The following is an 18513-nucleotide window of genomic DNA, read 5'->3' as shown; positions in this document are numbered from 1 at the left end:
CTTTGAATATTCCTCAGACAAAAAACTAAATATTTGACATTATATGGTCAGTTGTAAAAATTGAGATGAAATTTCATGTGAATTCATGAAAACAGAGAATTTTGAAAAAATATCGAGGAAATTCGGACTAAATGTATTTGTTGAATATAAAGGATTTCATGTTTTCTTTTCACCAGCTCATTCATATTAATTAGTGATCAAAAATAATGAACAACTTTAATTTTATGGTGAAAATATTTTTTTCAGTTATCAAAATTTATTCATGTGCACAAATTTCAAAACTTCCCTGTGTAAATGTACTATTTTTAGGACCTATTTTCAAATGACCTTGACCGAAAATCGAGGCTGATGACACCAAAGTTTTTGGATGTTAAAATAGTGTGAACAATCTGAATATTGGGTTTTCAGAAAATCAAGATTCTACCATTATAAGAAATATGAGAAGAATCCATCCTTAAGATGTTTCATAGTCCCGGAGCCCGTCATCTTCGATAGCAATATCGAAAACATCTTGATCATCGCTTACTTAGATTACTTAGATACTGCATTAATTTTACCCGTAACAAATTAAATGTCATCTGAAATGGTGTTGCATTTAATTAAACTGCAATTTTTTTATATTCCATCCTGCTTTTCTTATATGTGAAGTTTGATAATCATAGAAGATCAACGGTCAAAAGTTGTGAAATTCGCATCGTGAATTAAATATTAACTATCTGGCGAGGAAACACACAAGTACTAACGAATATTATGGGCCTGTAAAAGCACTGGGGCTAGTGTTTTATGCTCACTTTTTATCGTGTTTACACTCGGAATGTATTCCTGTAAAAGGTATTGTCCTCATGTTTACCTTTGTTTTGTTTCAGAGATTACGTTCAAGATCTAATTAACTTATTTTTCATATATCGTAGGATTTAACTTTTACAAATTTCAGAATCTCCATTACTTTTTCTAAGAAAAAATACACTTGTACAAGTATGTCAGGTATCTTCTTTATCTAAATATAATATGTATATGCAAAGTTATGGAACATATCACCTTAAGGATTCTTTACGATATACCAATACTATACATTCCGCGTTATCTTGATTGCTTTTTACAACAAATGCTTTAATATAACCATTACATTATATGGTTAAAATGATTCTTTTTAACTGGAAAATCAATTTATTTTGTTATCTAACTGGAAAATCTATTTATTTTGTTCTTTGGTTGTGAAACATGAGATATTCCTGACGGCCATAGGACTAAATATTTTGTCAATTTTTGCAGCTACAGTCATTTGCGCATTTGCAAGATGCAGGACTCGTGCAGCCTTTTCCACATGCGCAATTACCGCTACAGCTGCATTTCACCTGACATCCGGTGCACTTGCACCGGGTCCACATTAACATCCAGGTACACATTTACATCCACTGGATGGAAAGGTTTCCCCACAGTGGCGTATTCCACTTTCTCGGCAATTGCATGGGTCAGACTTGTTTTTCTTCTTTATTAGTGGATCCCTTCTTAACAGTCTGTTGGATAATTCGGCGCCAAAATGGTTAAAATGATTGAACAATTACCATTATTTTTACAGTATAAATGAAAGTTTATCCTTTATTTCGTGCTTAGTGCATATCAATTTAAGCAAATGAACAATATGCATGGCGAAGGGTTACTGATACCCAGATATTACTTGGAAATGCTCTTTCATCAGTGTTTCCAATGTAAAATACCATAACAACATTGTGGAATTCATGTAAGTTATGAATGTGGCAAATTTTACTTTCCTTTTGGTAAAAATCTGACTCTATGCTCATAAACTGACAGATGAATTTATGACAGAGGTTAACACTTAGCCATACATGTACAACACAAAAAAGATCCGACAATAGACCATTGCAAGAGCAAATCGGTCTCTATGTCCACAAAAGAGTTTCTGCAACACATGGGGAAGTCATCCTTAATGAAACACCACCTCCAAAAACAAAAGCGTAACGAACGAAAAAAAAAAACTTCAAATACATAAAAAAATATTTAACACAAGACTTCTAGTGGGCGTGGTCTTCCTGTTTTGATATCATTCTTTGATTAGACTTATTTGTTCACTGTCACTGTTGACTTTAACTTTAAATCCTTTATCAGCCTCATCCCGAGGGATTATATTCCACTGCTTGAAGTGTTGCTCGAAATTTTGGTTTTTCTCGTTAAATGTCCTTTTCCTTATTTTGACTTCAGATTCTCCATGAAAATTGATCACGTGATTCACAGCGTCATCAAAGCAGTCAGAACCTACACTGCAGTAGCCACAGAAATAGGTGTACTCTTCGCTATGTCTGGAACGAGAACCAAATATCAAGTCAACAATATAGAACATCCTTTGCAGTTAAATATAGTCCACGAATAATATTATAACCAGCAAGTACTTAATTAACGTACATTTCAAGTGTTAAGTTTAAATGAAAATTAAGAAGTTACATCTAAAATAACTATGTAGTAAATGTTTATTTTACATTTATGGTTGGATAATAGTACATTCTACGAATCAAGATATTGTTAACTAGTATCCTTATTTAACGGAAAAGTTCTATTACTTCATTTCGACATTGCACGATAGGATGACAACGTATCATATTGCGATTATTTTCTGACATACCATCCATTATATCTTTTAACAGTCTAGTACTTCATTATTGATTTGAGGCTCATATTATATTGGTATTAAGGTATATATGTACCTTGGTGGTACTTTCCTTGTGGAATAACGTTTTTCACGGGTCTATAAAAGCTAAGGATTGCAATAAGGTTTCATTTGAATTGAACGTCGTAAGTTTGGCGACACTTAGGTGAGGCAAATGACCCTGGTGGACACTTGAGTGGAGCAAATGACCCTGGTGGACACTTACGCCAAATAAAAAAATATGTGTGGTTCCGGTTACCCGACCGTCCCTATTTTATACCCCCGACCCTAAACTTTTTTTGGCAATTTTCAAATTTTTTCTGGAATTTTCCCCAATTTCCATCAATGGCTCCGGTTTAAGTTTTAGTTTCAGCAATGATGGCCCCCTTGCACAACATAGTGCAAGTGTTTATTAGTGTTAAATCCAAAGCAAGCTAGCATGTAGGTGTCCCCTACCAATATTGACTAGTATATTATCACACCACATCTAAATGTCATTTGCAAAGTAGAGATAAGTATTATTTAGAAAAATTAAGAAAATCATTTTGTTAAAAAAATAAATAAATAAAAAAATAAAAAAAAATAAAAAATCCCTACCTACCTACCCTAATTTTTTTGGAGGTGTAACCGGAACCACACATATTTTTTTGTTTGGCCTTAAGTGGAGCAAGTGACCCTGGTGGACACTTAAGTGGAGCAAATGACCCTGGTGGACACTTAGGTGAAGCAAATGACCCTGGTGGACACCAAGTGAGGAAAGAGGCCACAAAAGCTAACAAGTGATTTATCTTTATAAATACGCTAAAACAATAGGACTTTGCTTCATTATTTTATTATATATTTAAAGATTTGTCCAATACATGTAATAGGTAACTGTCTGCATGTATATATGTATATATTAATAAGCAGGATGTACTTAAATGTATTGGGAGAAAGTTTGTACTTTTAAGATATATCATATTGACGCACTAGCAGAGCAAAAACAAACCGTTTCTACTTTACAAATAAAATTCAATATCTGATACGAATACTTTACATTTCTATTTATTACGCCTGATTACAAAACATTTCAGAGTATATTACTGATATTTCTATATAGTTTTGTAATTACATTGATTGGGAATACATTTTGTGATATTTACTTTCATTTTCACTTTTCCTCTAAATTCAGATTCTGTAAATATGCTACACCAATCGCAATTGACCAATCGCTTATTATAATAAAAAAGATAGCACAGCCCCAATGCTATAAAGAGATATTAAAAGAGTGAAATATATTTAAATATACCAGAATAAGCTGCGATGAAGATGAAATAAAAAATTGTAACATTTTTACTTCAATGGACCCCTTCAGGGTTGTTAATCAATAAGAACGAAAAACAGTAGTGAATGTGCGTTGATTATTGGAAGCACGCGTGTAAACATGGAATATCTCCATGTAACCGATACTGACTGCTAATACACTTTGCTTTTATCGTATTATTTTTCTATATCAGATTTGTCAGTTTCCCGTCTCCAATATATTCTACTCAGTTAATTTGAAATGTCCTTTATAATAAACTAGCTTGTGAGCAGCCATTTTACATTTTAGTGTATGTAATTTGTTACTTTAGTTTAAAAGATTTTGGCGTGAATTTGCCTTCTTTTTTCACACTTATAATAAAGTCTGCAATACCCAGTTGGATTGAGCGAGAGAATACAGTATAACTTGTGTAAATGTTACTGTAGAAACTATGTGAATAACAAGAAACAATTACGAAGTGAACAAAAATGTTTATTGGCAAACCTATACAGCAGACAATTGTAATAAACCATCTTGGAGTATACAACAGGTGTACAGTAACACATTACATTAAATAAAGCATACGAGCGTTTATAAGAGACAGACAGACAAAGATAACGAATTCCGCATAAAATTAGCCCGGAATGCCTCTCTAAATACATTAAAAAACTTAAGTGGCTAACAAGCATTGTTTATTTATAAAAGGTACTCACTTTCTGATCACTTTCTGTCTCTCCAACTTCTTCTTATGGGAAGACATACTTCATGGCGCCCTCATGTCGCTTTCTATATTTCCAATCTTACGAAATTAAACACAAATTTTCAAAAAACAAGGGAACCTAAATCTACAGCTTTGAAGCTTGCAGCTGCGTCATGATAAAAAGGAGCGTGCAACTCTCGTCTGCTGTTGTTCATTCACAAGTGCGCATAAGAGCGGATATCCTGCGGCTTGAGACGAAATGTCATACGATCATATAAAGGAAATTCCAAATATCTCAATTAATCTTAGTAATAACGAATTATTTTTTAACTACACCAAAATTATGTTGTTGTGGTTTGATTTTCTTCGAAGTCTGTTACGTCCTGGTTAATTTGGCTGACTGCGCTAGCTATAACTACTATAATTAACAATAAATGTAGTTCGACAATTTAGGATTGTTTTTGAATAGATAGATCTACAGTTTATAATATATTTAGATTCATAGTTCTGCAAAATTGAATTAAGGAAATATTTGAAACACATTTTAGTTCGAATTGTATTTAATTCGTAAAAATTATTTACTTAAGCGATATTCTCTTATTAAAGGGAAGTGGACAGGCTTAGGTTAAAGCCTGTCCGCTTACTAAAGAGAATACTTAAGCGAGGGAATAGTTCTCTTCGGTGAAAGAAAGAAAATAAAGGTATTGACGAAGTAACAACACGGAAAATATCATTGTTATGAGTCTAAAAATAAATGTAAAAAATGTATGCTTATTCAAATTGAAGATGAAGAACATTTCCTTATTCACTATAGCAAATTTACAAAGGAAATAGAAGACCTATTTAACATTTACAAACTTGCCTGATAAACAAAAATTATCCTGGATTCTAAATTCCGAGGAAGATTTTTACAAAAAGCATTACCATAAGTTAAGTCTCAGGCATGTGAACTGTTTTGTGATGAATTATGTAAAAATATGTACTTTCATATGTGTATGATATAAGTATGTATGCATATATTATATGATATAATTATACATGTATAAAGCAGATATTTGTGCTCAGAACTGCTCTGGTTTATTCCTCCTTTTTATGTCTTTTTCCTACCAATCATGCAACTCTTTCTCTCTTGTATGTTTGTATATTGTATTACATTTATATGAAAATATACAGGTGTTAACAATGTACTTTCTTTTTGTCCCTTGAGGGCCCTTAATTGGAAAATAAACAATTGAATTGTGTCCATAATGGGACAATACAAGAGATTATACGAGACTGACATTATAACCTTATTCAAGGAGGGGTAATTTAAGGATTGCTCCCCTTTTTGCTTAAAAGAAAAATCTCCTGAATAAATTACATGTAAACATTTTCATATGAAATTATAAACTGTTTAATTTGTACATGTAGTTACAACAGATGTCATTTGTTTACAAATACATATATGAGTACATGTATTTTAATCTAACATTGCAAACCACAACGAAATACAACTGTATATACCTAACACCCACCCCCCACCCCCCAAAAAAATTAAAATTAGACATTGATAAAAAAAAATGTTGAGATAAAGAGGTAAAGAATTCTGCCAGTTAACATTTTCATGCTGATAAGCTACAACATGAACCTAAATTTCTGTATTTTACACTGTTTTATGCTGACCTGTCAGGTACGACTAAAAGAAAGGAATAAAGGAAGTAGAGACCTGACACTGCAATGTAATCTATTTATAATTAAATAACAGTTGTTTACTTTTTCAAATAAATTCTGCAACATGTTTAAGTCATGTTGCGGAAATTATTTAATAAAAAATAAAATTTGACAGAAAGGAAAGTTGCATATTGAGACCATTATTAACTCGATATTTAATTTGTTTGAAATGCATTTTATAAATTTCTCTCATGGGGTTGTCGAACACTGCCTTAACGTAAAATGTAGAATTTACTTTAATTTTCCAAAGAATTGAACTAAAATACTGGCCTTCTGATCGTCTCTTGTCTCCACGTCCCCCGCACAAAGTAAACTGTTTTCCCGAACTGAAACATGATTCAAAATTCTTAAGATCAAAAGGTTATGAATCCAGTGCTCTCAAATGATGTTTCACAATCCATACAGATTAATTTCCATATCGAACTTCGTAAGCAGGAAAAGTATAAAACCATTCAGGCAATTGTACATGTAGAATTTAACATTTCCATGTGAGAAAAGCACACCAACGTAAATAAATGTGCATTTCTTCCTGTTCGAAATTTTTGAATATGAACTCTTGAAAAATTGAAGAACACAGAAAATTAATTCAATTATCTTCATTTCCACACATACACACATCAGTAAAAATAGAACTTGAAAAATATTTTGAAGGACAGCATGCATGACTATATCCAAATATGGCCCCTCAGTGCTGGGGAAAGATTTACATATAGAATGTATAGAACAGTCTTTAAAAAATCCTTGGAGAATAGCAGATTACATCATCGGCCGGAGTACTGAGTACACAAGATTTAATGAAGTAGAATATTGGCCTTTTCCACAACAAATTTGGTACATTTTATGTATAATATACTATACTTTAGTATTGTTGATTACGGTTGTAAAAAGAAGAGTGTCAAAACAAGCTTGAGGGGCCTTTATTCGCAGATTCATTTTCAGGAAGACAATTGTAAAGTCATGCACGTGAGTGGTATAGCTCTTACAAAACCACTAGAAAAGAAACTTATCTACAAAGAAATTTCCTAAATACATATATGTACTTTCCATAATTAGACCGATCTACCTATTTTAATCATAATTAAAAAGTATTTCAGTTGAATATGCTTGTAAATAACAGTGATAAACCTGAATTTGGACCTCCATGACATTAATACTTTTTTCAAAGAGAAATAAAATTCTAACTGATGAATTAATTCATTGTGTAAACCCTGAGATCCACGCAGAATGTATATACATATGTAAGCGCGGTTAAACCGGATGCTTCAAGATGGCAAAGTAAGATCGCGCATGTCTCAGGGGTTTGCTTCCGTTTTGCACAAAGAAAATTGTGCAAAACAGGAATTTTTCCAAGTAAGATGCCAATCTTCGTTAAACTGTCTTCAGGAAATTTAAAATGAGCACATTATCATATGTAAAAATATTTATTTTGTTAAAGTGTGAAGTTTCATTCCATGTGATCTAAGAGAATTCATGTCATTTAATTTTAAAATCAACATGTTTTGTAACCACGGAGCAAACTCAACAACACTGTAACGTCAAAAACATACTGACATTAGCTTCTCAAAAATACTATCCCTATACATTTCACACAGTCTTGACCAATACCAGCTCATTCATTAAAAACGTTTCTCTATCACTTGAAATCTAATTTGCTAACAAGTGTCCCAGTTGTATTATTTTGTTTGTCAATGTTAATTTTTTTTTCACTGCATAAGTGTGCTTTCACAAGATCATGCAGCATCTCTGAAGCGCCAAACTCTTAGCATGACGTTGCAAGCTTTTCAATGTTTTTTAATAATATTTTTAAAGATAATCCGTTTTCTCAGAGATCACCATCGTCTAGGCAGAGTAGTCTATCATTCAAATACCGCGCTTGTACCATGTACACACACATGCATAGCTCGCTTTTAACATAATTCCTTCTTCCTCCGGCATTTTCAGAGTTTTTTTTAATGGAGTTTTCCAGAGCACAAAACCAAATTGTATGGTTAACTGCTGCTCCGTGACGTTCTACGACGTCATCTTTTTTTGGCTTTTTCAGTGAGGACTACCTATCTTCTGAAACTGATTTCTTTTCAACGAAGCAAAATATTAAGTCATAATTTGAAATTAGATGAGATGAAACAATTCTTAATGTGAACGTGTAGAAGCTATCCGATTTTGTTTCATTTTACAGAAGATATGACCTCAGACTTTATTTAGTATCTTGATTGTAAATTACGAATTTTGACCTGCTCCATGATCCGAGTTTCGCATTTTTTAAGTCTAAATAAGTTTGAAATAAACCATGATACTTTTTAAAAAATTTAATACACATCATTTAAATTTACTGTTGAAATATTTCTTCTAAATTTGGATATAATATGACGTTAAGTAAAAAAGTTATGTCGGTAGTCCACGAACTTTCCGAACAACTCTCGTAGTTACTTAATTGCTGTATCATAGTTAAGGTGAACTTATAGTGAAAGATTATGAAATAAAGTCATATGCAATTGATAAATAGATTTAATATTCATTAATTACATTATTTTAAAAATTCATTTTTTCTTTAATATTTATTTCATTGGGGGGGGGGGGTCATCAATGCATTGGTAAAATACAAGTTAATTCAGAAAGAATGCAGACTATGATTAAACATAATTCACACCTATTTTTTCTATACATGTACCTTATTATCAAATGTGTGCAAGACAGATCGCCCCTCAGACAATTTGCCCTTAGGGCGATTCACCCTATTCGAATAAGAACTTGCCCATCGTTGACTATTATGCTATGGTACACTTCTTCTAAAACAAGTTTGGATAAACAAAACCTCTAGAATACATGTTAAGTGATTTTTGTATATTTTTCTTTAAATTATTTGAGAATTTTCGTCAACTGATATCTTTTTTAAACCCTGGTAATGTCTATGAACATCTGATGGCACTACAATCTTAAATTAAGAATATTTTGAAAAATTATCAGTAGGTAAGGTACATGTACGTTTCTTCTGTCCTTAAACTCTGTACATTGTATTTATTTATTTTTAGTGCATTAAAAATCAGAATCTACTCATATGTACTATGAATAGATATATCTTAATTTGTAAATTAAAAAAAATGTACATATATATCTATGTTAAAAAATAATATTTATGGGACAAGCATTTTAAAAATTCAGAGATGTCTTCCTTGTCGACCAGAACAATTGTTTAAAATTGGACAATATATTTAACTCTGAGCTTGAGCAAAAATTTCAGATAAAGGGTGTATTGTGTGAATTTGATTTTGATGATTTAGGGACTGTATATTTTATTTTCAATTCAATTTCTTTTTTTTCTTTTTTTCTTTTTTCTTACTGTATGCCAAAAATGGTGGTGTCAATAAATTGAATTGAAAAAGGAGGGAGATTTCGGATGTCTTTACAGCTTGAATTAAAATCCTAATTCGATGATTAGGCTTTTTAAAAAAGATAAGACATACTTTCGGCATCAGTATTGTGAATCTAGGCCTGTAGAAAACAAGTTCAATTGAAGGGGGAGGGGGATGAAATAACACAAATTCTTGACAAGCTAAAAAAACAAAACATAAACAAACAAACAAACAAACAAAAAGAAGAAGAAAGAAAACAAAATAAAAGAAAAAGGTCATCTGACGTTTCTTGCGGGCTGTGGCCGTTAATTAGCGCTAGCTGTACAGTTTTTACTGGCAAAAATATATAAAAATGAAGGGGCACAGCTGTAAATTACTGTTTTTTCTATATTTAAGTATAAACTGTTAAGTACCCCCACCCCCGCCCCGGTTCTTAGTGTATGGGTATCCTTAGTATCATATGCTGCCTTCAACAGATGTCTCCTTTCTTCAATAGAAATGTCTTCCCTGTCGAGGAGAAATCTAAAACTCTAATGTAAAGCGTTAAAAAAAATGAATTTTTGAATTAATTAGTAAATTTCCTAATCAATACAAAAACACTAAAAGCTTAATGCTCAAAAAGTCGGTTTATGGCATTTTAAATTTTGGATATTTTATTGGTGAATCTTAAAAATCACCAAAATGATTTCAAAACACAGAATTTTTAATTAATCTAAAATTTTTAAATTTTAAAATTAAAAGATGAGCTTTTGGGAATTTAGAACTTTGAACTAAAATATTAGGATTTGTATTAAAAAAATTTCAAAAGTGTTGCATGAACCATAAGGCAATTGAGGCGTTCCATAGATATTTCTTATTAATTACGTGCTCTTTTGTTGATAGTCTCCATTTCCATGAGCGCACTTATGAATCGATGTATTTGATGTAGAATACGCTTTCGATATTAATATGTGCTGTGTTTCGGCATAATTTGACCAATATAGGCATATTTTCATAAGTAAACAATTTACTAATTTCATGATCATTTATGTTACATTTTGCCGTTTTCTACAAAATATATTATTAAATTCGTTATGTCCTTAAGCATTATATAAATGTCCACACAGACACTCCTCCCCATGTAGGCTCCCGGATCCATCTCTACAATTTTTGTCTCACTTTTATCAAGGGGAAATCCAGGTCAACGTTTTGTAGAAAATCAACAGTCTTAAATCTAACACCTTACTGAAAATGTTGAGAATTCTCAAAACTGTCATAAGTGTTAAAGTAACATATAATATATTATTAAAAAATAATATACATTAATTTCCTTAAAGAAATATTCACTTTACTAATTAATTTACAAAAATATCTGTTTAAGTTCGGAAAAATCTAAATATTGTTATCTCATTAAAAAAAACTAAAAGCCCTATCCTTATTCTCTATCTGGATGAAGATTGATCAAATACAAGAGCCCTATTAGGTTAATACTGATAAATACAATTCTGCAGCTATAAGAAAAGGACAGTTGTGAAATTGTTGTACATTATTTTTTTTAAATAATGTAATCGTCCGTTCCTTTTACATTTATGGCATATTGACAAAAAAAAGATGATAAAAATAGAGTTGTTCATTCAGTTATAAAATTACTCTATAGAACATAGTTTTATGGGAAAGAGAAAGGGGTTAGCATTGATATTGAATTGAAAATGATATTCTTAAACATATTTTGAATAAATGATTCAAAGAAAACCAATTTTTTGAAATACTAATACAATGTACCATGTTCCTTTTAAAGATATGCACCAAGCTTCTCCTTGATAGGACCAACTGTTAATTTTACAAACCCTGATTTACATATCATGTATATCTGTTTGTCGTACATGTACTAATGTATTATGTCCTTTACATGTAATGTGTTTGCTTAGAATCGTCACTGCTTTAAGATTTTTAATGATAATTAAGCAGAAAAAGTTCAATCTTCCAAATCACTGTTCAAGCTATGTAAAAAGAAATTAATATGCTGAAGTAAATTTTATTCATTAATTCTACTCGTCATTTCCATTCAATGTTTATTACCAGCTATTGCTCTGGAAATGAAAATGCTCAGAATAACCTTAAAAACAAAAATACTCAGTTCATGTTGTGTAACAGGCATTATAAAAGGGATGGTAAAGAAAGATTTAAAAAGAAAAAAATCCTATAAACCTATGGACTGCACAGTCACCAGTATATTTCTCCAGGGAAAAAATCGCCATGATAAATGTAGTTTTTAAAGATTAAAAATGTACATGTAAATCAGCAAATTAAAACTTTAAAATGATATTTTTCATTAATTAAGAACTCCGGTGCCTCTAAAGTCTGACCAGGTGGTGAAAATCAATGTAAAGATGATTAAATTAAAAAAGATACGTACTTTAGCTCATGAAAATGAGTAACACTTATCACCTACAGAAAATAAAACAGTTTTATCCATTTTTGCTGGATGCTCATCTATGTATATGAATGACAAAGACAGTATGATTTTGAAATCATGTTTATTTTTTTGTTCAGAGCCACAAAATACAACGATGTTTTGCGTAGTGATGTTGTTAGCTCTTTTCTTACAATTTGTTAATTAGATAGTCCTAATCTCATCTATGATTTCCATTATAAACTAATATAAATATAATTGGACGGATGACGTAGTTGCTGCTTTTTCATAATGTTTATTGCGCTTCTTCCTCTCCTTCTTCCTCCTCGAATTCTCCTTCCTCTTCCGCTGTTGCATCCTGGTACTGCTGGTATTCAGATACTAGATCGTTCATGTTGGACTCCGCTTCAGTAAACTCCATCTCATCCATACCCTCACCAGTGTACCAGTGCAAGAAAGCTTTACGACGGAACATGGCTGAAAAAGAAGAAAAATCTGTCTTATTAACAAATGAAACAACGAACGTATTTTTTTTTTTTTCGTAAACTGGAGCCCAGAATAGAAACCGTATACACCCTTGCAAGAAATTGTACAAATTTTATATCAAAGCTTACCAGTGAACTGTTCAGACACACGCTTGAAGAGCTCCTGAATGGCAGTTGTGTTTCCAACGAATGTCGCTGACATCTTTAGACCACGTGGTGGGATGTCGCAGACGGCGGTCTTGACGTTGTTGGGGATCCATTCTACAAAGTAGCTGCTGTTCTTGTTCTGGACGTTCAACATCTGCTCGTCAACCTCTGGTAATTTGAAAAAAAAAAGAACATTTCAACTACAAATGAGATTCACTTTCTAAGATACTTCTTTGTTTAGTAATGAAAAGTAGAGAATATTTTCGATAAAAAGTATTTTGAATTCAGTCCATTGCTAATTATGAATACCTTTCATTGACATGCGACCACGGAAGAGGGCGCTAACTGTCAGATATCTTCCGTGACGTGGGTCGCAGGCGGCCATCATGTTCTTGGCGTCAAAAATCTGTTGAGTAAGCTCTGGAACTGTCAGAGCTCTGTACTGCTGACTACCACGTGATGTCAATGGAGCAAACCCGGGCATGAAGAAGTGAAGACGAGGGAATGGAACCATGTTGACGGCGATCTTTCTTAAATCAGCGTTCAGTTGACCTATGTATCAAAGATTGAATGTTACGATACTTAATTGTGTGATATTGAAATTGTAGACACTTGAAAAATGCCTCTTTTATGGAGAACATTTAATTGTGAAATAAATAATCATTTTGATTATTTACCAGGGAAACGAAGACATGTTGTGACGCCGGACATGGTAGCGGAGATGAGATGGTTGAGGTCACCGTATGTTGGAGTGGTGAGTTTGAGGGTACGGAAACAGATGTCGTAGAGAGCCTCGTTATCGATGCAATATGTTTCGTCTGTGTTCTCGACCAGTTGGTGAACGGAGAGGGTAGCGTTGTAGGGTTCCACTACGGTGTCGGATACTTTTGGAGATGGGACAACGGAGAATGTGTTCATGATTCTGTCGGGGTACTCTTCACGGATTTTGCTAATGAGAAGTGTTCCCATACCGGCTCCAGTACCACCTCCCAGTGAATGTGTGAGTTGAAATCCCTGAATACAGTCGCAACTTTCCGCTTCCTTTCTGACAACGTCCAAAGCTGAGTCAATCAATTCAGCTCCTTCTGTGTAATGACCCTTAGCCCAGTTGTTCCCGGCACCGCTCTGTCCTGCAATGGAAAGTTTATCATGAAAAAGAATACATTTTAAAATACTGATGCATTTGTATTTTACAATGCACTATAGAAGGCCTGTGGTAGACATTTTTGAAGACTCACCGAACACAAAGTTGTCTGGTCTGAAGATTTGTCCAAATGGGCCTGATCGGACGGAGTCCATAGTTCCTGGCTCAAGATCGATAAGAATGCTACGAGGTACATATTTTCCACCTAGAAAAAAGAATAAATCGAAATGGAAAAAAATGTTAGATGGTCACAGAAATGAAAATATTTGTAACTACTAGTATTAAGTCATTCATGGTTTTCTAAGTAATATTAGGATTGTTGTATATTAGTAGACAGTTATAGGAATATTAAGGTCGTTGTACCTGTTGCTTCGTTATAGTAGACATTGATTCTTTCTAGCTGCAGGTCTGAATCTCCATGGTAGGTTCCTGTGGGGTCAATTCCATGTTCATCTGATATTACTTCCCAGAACTGCAGTAATAAACAACTCTTATTATTGCAAGCTAAAAGAAGGACATTTTGCAATATTTCAAAGTTGTCGTGTTTTTATGCATACTATGTTCGTTTTTTTATTTACTTATTTTTTTAACTTACTGGTAAATTTAATTAATTCTTTATAATTTGTCCCAATAAATGTATTAAAATTAATGAATTTGTAAGCGGCACAGGTATTCATTTTTAGAACATATTTTCCGAAAGCATAAAACCTTTTCAGGTACGAGTGATAAATCCTTCCGTCCATTTTTATGTTAAATATTTCAAACAAATTTTAAATTTAATGAAGATGATCCTTTTTAAGACAAAAATGTCGCTAAGTTTTTGCTGACTTTGAAGGAGGACAAAGATTGAGCTCTCGAATTATTTGTTTGGTGTAAGTGTTAATATTAAACGATAAGCGTAACCAAGGACCACAACTATTGAACAATCTTTTAATCAGAATATTATTGTTTCTTCAGTCTGAGTTCATTCAAATCCTCGCATCCATTATAATAGCTTATCGCTAGTTATCGCTCTTCCATCAAGTAAGCAGGCACAATGGCTGACCAATCGGAGAACAAATCTGTGATCATCACCAAATCGCCAGTGTATTTGTGATTCTTTGAGAGAAAGAAAGATTCTTTGATACGGGATTTTAAATTTTTGGTTCGACGATAAAGAGTGCGAGGTGGTCTAAACAATGAAGAAGTTAAGGGACAAGTCTTTGACAGGTTGCCGCCTATTACATTGTCTTCAGAGATGTCGTGAATGAACTTGTGTCGTTAACATCACCAAATATCAAACAGAAGCTTGTTTCAATTAAAACCCAAATAGCATCTCATATTTTAAAGGCCGGCTTCAAATTTGTTAAACTTAAATATTTAATGTTTTAAATTTTAAAAGATGTTTACTTGTGTATTGTGTTTGGGTACATAAAACCACAGCACTGCTATTTAAACTGTCAAACTACACATTCTACTTTACTTTGATAAACAGCAAAGTTTTTCGTATTTAAATTCAATATTTGTCTATTTTTTGATAAACACGAAAGTGTAATTTTATCTCCTTAAAGCTATTGAAAGAGCTGTCGAAACCCTTGTTAAATGGAGAAAATTAAAGTTTCAAACCAGATGAATTATTATCTTTATGAGCTGTCATTGGTTTGTTATCTGTACTTCGAACACGTCATGGAGAGGTAAAATCTCGTTGATTTCTTGTGGTCAAATATCTTGTATTTACTTTCACTATTTAAACGGTATCAAATGTTTTTTTCTTTCTTTTATTCTTGATTCTTTCCAACGTTTAGCATTTTTTCCTATACAAGTACAGTATTTTTGGCAAAAAGTTTTCTTTTTCGCACGGCAGGATGTTTTCTACTTTCATTGAGTACCGAGATCCCCTTTCGTCTCCTTGGTGACAAATTTAATTCAATGATACAAAGATAATGACGGATCAGGATTGAGGTCTCGCACGCAATGTCAGCAAATCTAGATCAAATTGTCAGAACTAACGCTAGGGTCTCTTCGACTGAATAAGTTACAATAGAAAGAGCAACGGTCTTTTGTTATGTTGTATCAAATGTATCTAAATTTATTAAAGGTATTTGCTATATATTGTTGTTCGGTATTGGTGCATTGTTCAAAATGTTTGCGGGGTAATATTGGAATTTGTGTTGATAATTATTTTTGGTAACTGCAACAAAATTTAAAAATGAAAGTTCCCTCTACATTTTTCCCCTTTTTTAAAAAATATTTGGTGCTTATCTCAAAGTTTCCAAAACATGATTTACTCGACAGCCATGCTCATAGGTGGAGTGTAAATTGTAAGTCAATAGTTTCACCTGCCTTTGCAAAAGCATGCTTGATTAAACAATCATACATGTATTTCTCGAGTATATTAACCATTGATTCCAATATGAGTGGTACTCTATTTGGATAATATTATTTTTGGACATCAGAACATCATAGTTAAGTGGTTGTTAACAATGAAACCGATTAGATATTTGCCTTGATCACTTATAACTTATGACAATATTGACCAAGGATTTGCGGTTCCTAACTGCCTTTGCTAGTGAACATATAAAAAGTTGTGATGTTATATTTTCTCTGGGTTGACATAAACTTTAGTCCTAATTTCAATTAAGACGTCTGAACCTGTGGATACAACAATTCCTTGACATTATTTGGAATCGTGTCGTATAATTGCAAACACGATTCCAAATAATGCCAAGGAATTGTTTGAGGATTTTTGACCAACTTCCTGGGCCATGCTTGATTTAACTCCCTTTTTGCAATCACCTACCACATAGGTGAAAAATCTACATAGAACAAAGTTTTTTTTAAATCTTATATCTTTTTTGGAGAGCTGAATATTTGGGATATCGACTGATATTGGTATTTGTCGATTTTTTTTAAACTAAACTATGTCCTGCCATATTTTCAGCGCTTATCACGTAATCCCTGGTAAATTGTTCCCAGGATTAGAACAGGAAGATCCTGGGATTGAATGAAATGACATTGATTTAAAGACCAGGAGCGGGGATTGTGCACCGACGACTCAGGTCAGGATGCCGTCAAGTTATTGTGTCGCATCATTGTCCTAAAATCACACATGCTTGAAATCATTTGAAACATAAGAGTATTACAAAGAATTCTCATAAAATCAGATTTCCATTTGCTAATCAGCACACTTCTAGATTACTGTTATTCTTACACACCAAATGTGCTTAGTGGTTCTCATGGCCAGCCTTTATCTACCCTTTCTTTTACAGTTCCCCTAATACCTGTACAAACTAACATTATCTACCCGAATATATCACTTGATAATTGATCCAACTTTTTTTCTGTGCATTTATCAACGTCAAGTTTCCAAGTCTTGTTGTTTATAGTGTTGTGAATGACGGCATCTGAATCCAAACGACAATCAGTTCAGCGTCGGATGTGTGAAACGTTTGATAAAAGATCAGAAATAATCATGAAATGTTACATAGGGGGATTTAAAGCTCTGGCCTGACCGTTGGTATCAGTACCCCGCTACAGCTGATTATCTACTACCTGTTTGTTCCTGAACCCATTAGCAACACATACATTACACCCTGTATTGTGTATTGTCAAAGTTGCCTTCTGAATAATTATATTGTTCATTAAAAGGCAACAACTAAATGCTAACACACCAACAACACCTGTATACAAGCAATTGTTACAACTATAAAGATTTTCTTCATAGCAATTAAAAGAACATGGGTATAGACACTACAGAGTCGGTTAATCTGAGTTGTTTGTCATATTTATTATTCGATTTGTTAATTCAAAAATAAAATTTGAAAACTATATGTTGTTCGGGAAGTATTTTTGAAGAACCATTCAATGTTCTGTGCAATTATTGGTCACACATTACCATTTATGATTTCTTCAAAAATATATATCTTAAAATTTTGAGAAAGATACAATATCTGAGTAAGTATCAAATTTTAGGGAGATAAATACCGCTTCCTCATTTAATTGGCAAACAAGGATGTTGAATATCGAAAAATATCTCATGTTAATTTTATTTTTCATTTAATGCAAAATCAAAACTAACGAAAGGTCAATTACAAAAACTAAGAAAAGGAATATTTTTTTTAATAAAGTATATTTTCTTTTTTTTTAACGATTCTGTATTTTAAAAAGAATTTATATAAGTAACCCACCTTAGCACCAATCTGGTTCCCACACTGACCAGCTTGCATATGAACAATTTCCCTCATTTTGTTGATTTGTGTTTTGCAAATTCACGAATCAGGCCCTAGCCCTCCTTTTATTTAATGAATTAAGATAACTACACGTGAAATAAATTGTCCGGATACTTATACCCGTGCCTCTTTACTCATTTCTTACACCCTTTAAAAATAGTCCCAACATGTCTTTCTTCATTATCTTGTTTTATGGATTTAAACTTCAATGAGAAATTTAAATCTCCAATTGATATGAAAATTCGTTTTGAACTTTGATTTGAATTTGTTTGAATTCCTCGAAAAAGGATATAATCGAAAAACTTTGAACTAAAATGCGTATGAATTTTCATGAAAGATGAACAGAAGACAAGACTACGCAAGAACAAGGACCAGTGATCAACCCTAGATACAGAGGAGTAAACATAAATATAGAAATGTAACACATTTATTT

At 32.6% G+C, this 18513-nt stretch overlaps 3 protein-coding genes across 3 annotated transcripts in view; all 3 read right to left on the bottom strand.

The window, feature by feature from the left end:
* Window positions 1–18513, bottom strand: part of LOC133197177 (serum amyloid A protein-like) — a 270340-nt gene that overhangs the window by 192567 nt on the left and 59260 nt on the right. The window lies entirely within an intron of this gene.
* Window positions 1586–4839, bottom strand: LOC133196259 (uncharacterized). Its single transcript, XM_061332178.1, has 2 exons — window positions 4658–4839; window positions 1586–2318 (listed from the first exon to the last, which is right to left on the bottom strand). The coding sequence occupies exons 1-2, from the start codon at window positions 4702–4704 to the stop codon at window positions 2063–2065; spliced, it is 303 nt and encodes a 100-aa protein (XP_061188162.1). The 5' UTR covers window positions 4705–4839; the 3' UTR covers window positions 1586–2062.
* LOC133197164 (tubulin beta chain-like) lies at window positions 12204–18171 on the bottom strand. The gene is made up of 7 exons (XM_061333043.1): window positions 18039–18171; window positions 14236–14344; window positions 13967–14077; window positions 13406–13858; window positions 13038–13280; window positions 12711–12896; window positions 12204–12573 (listed from the first exon to the last, which is right to left on the bottom strand). The coding sequence occupies exons 1-7, from the start codon at window positions 18093–18095 to the stop codon at window positions 12392–12394; spliced, it is 1341 nt and encodes a 446-aa protein (XP_061189027.1). The 5' UTR covers window positions 18096–18171; the 3' UTR covers window positions 12204–12391.

The sequence above is a fragment of the Saccostrea echinata genome, unplaced genomic scaffold (assembly GCF_033153115.1).
Source record: "Saccostrea echinata isolate AGI-Se365-2 ecotype Australia unplaced genomic scaffold, CSIRO_AGI_Sech_v1 ptg000030l, whole genome shotgun sequence".
In the NCBI taxonomy this organism is placed as follows: Eukaryota; Metazoa; Mollusca; class Bivalvia; order Ostreida; family Ostreidae; genus Saccostrea; species Saccostrea echinata.
The sequence above is the reverse complement of the archived record's forward strand: the minus strand, read 5'-3'. Positions and strand labels throughout refer to the sequence as shown.

Excerpts from the sequence above, each read along its gene's own strand:
- LOC133196259 (XM_061332178.1), bottom strand. The coding sequence starts at position 4,704 with ATGTCTTCCCATAAGAAGAAGTTGGAGAGACAGAAAGTGATCAGAAA. Across the intron at positions 2,319-4,657 it reads AGACAGAAAGTGATCAGAAA|ACATAGCGAAGAGTACACCT; the intron begins GTGAGTACCTTT and ends TTCTCGTTCCAG.
- LOC133197164 (XM_061333043.1), bottom strand. The coding sequence starts at position 18,095 with ATGAGGGAAATTGTTCATATGCAAGCTGGTCAGTGTGGGAACCAGATT. Across the intron at positions 14,078-14,235 it reads CTACTATAACGAAGCAACAG|GTGGAAAATATGTACCTCGT; the intron begins GTACAACGACCT and ends TCTTTTTTCTAG. Across the intron at positions 13,281-13,405 it reads AACATGTCTTCGTTTCCCTG|GTCAACTGAACGCTGATTTA; the intron begins GTAAATAATCAA and ends TTTGATACATAG.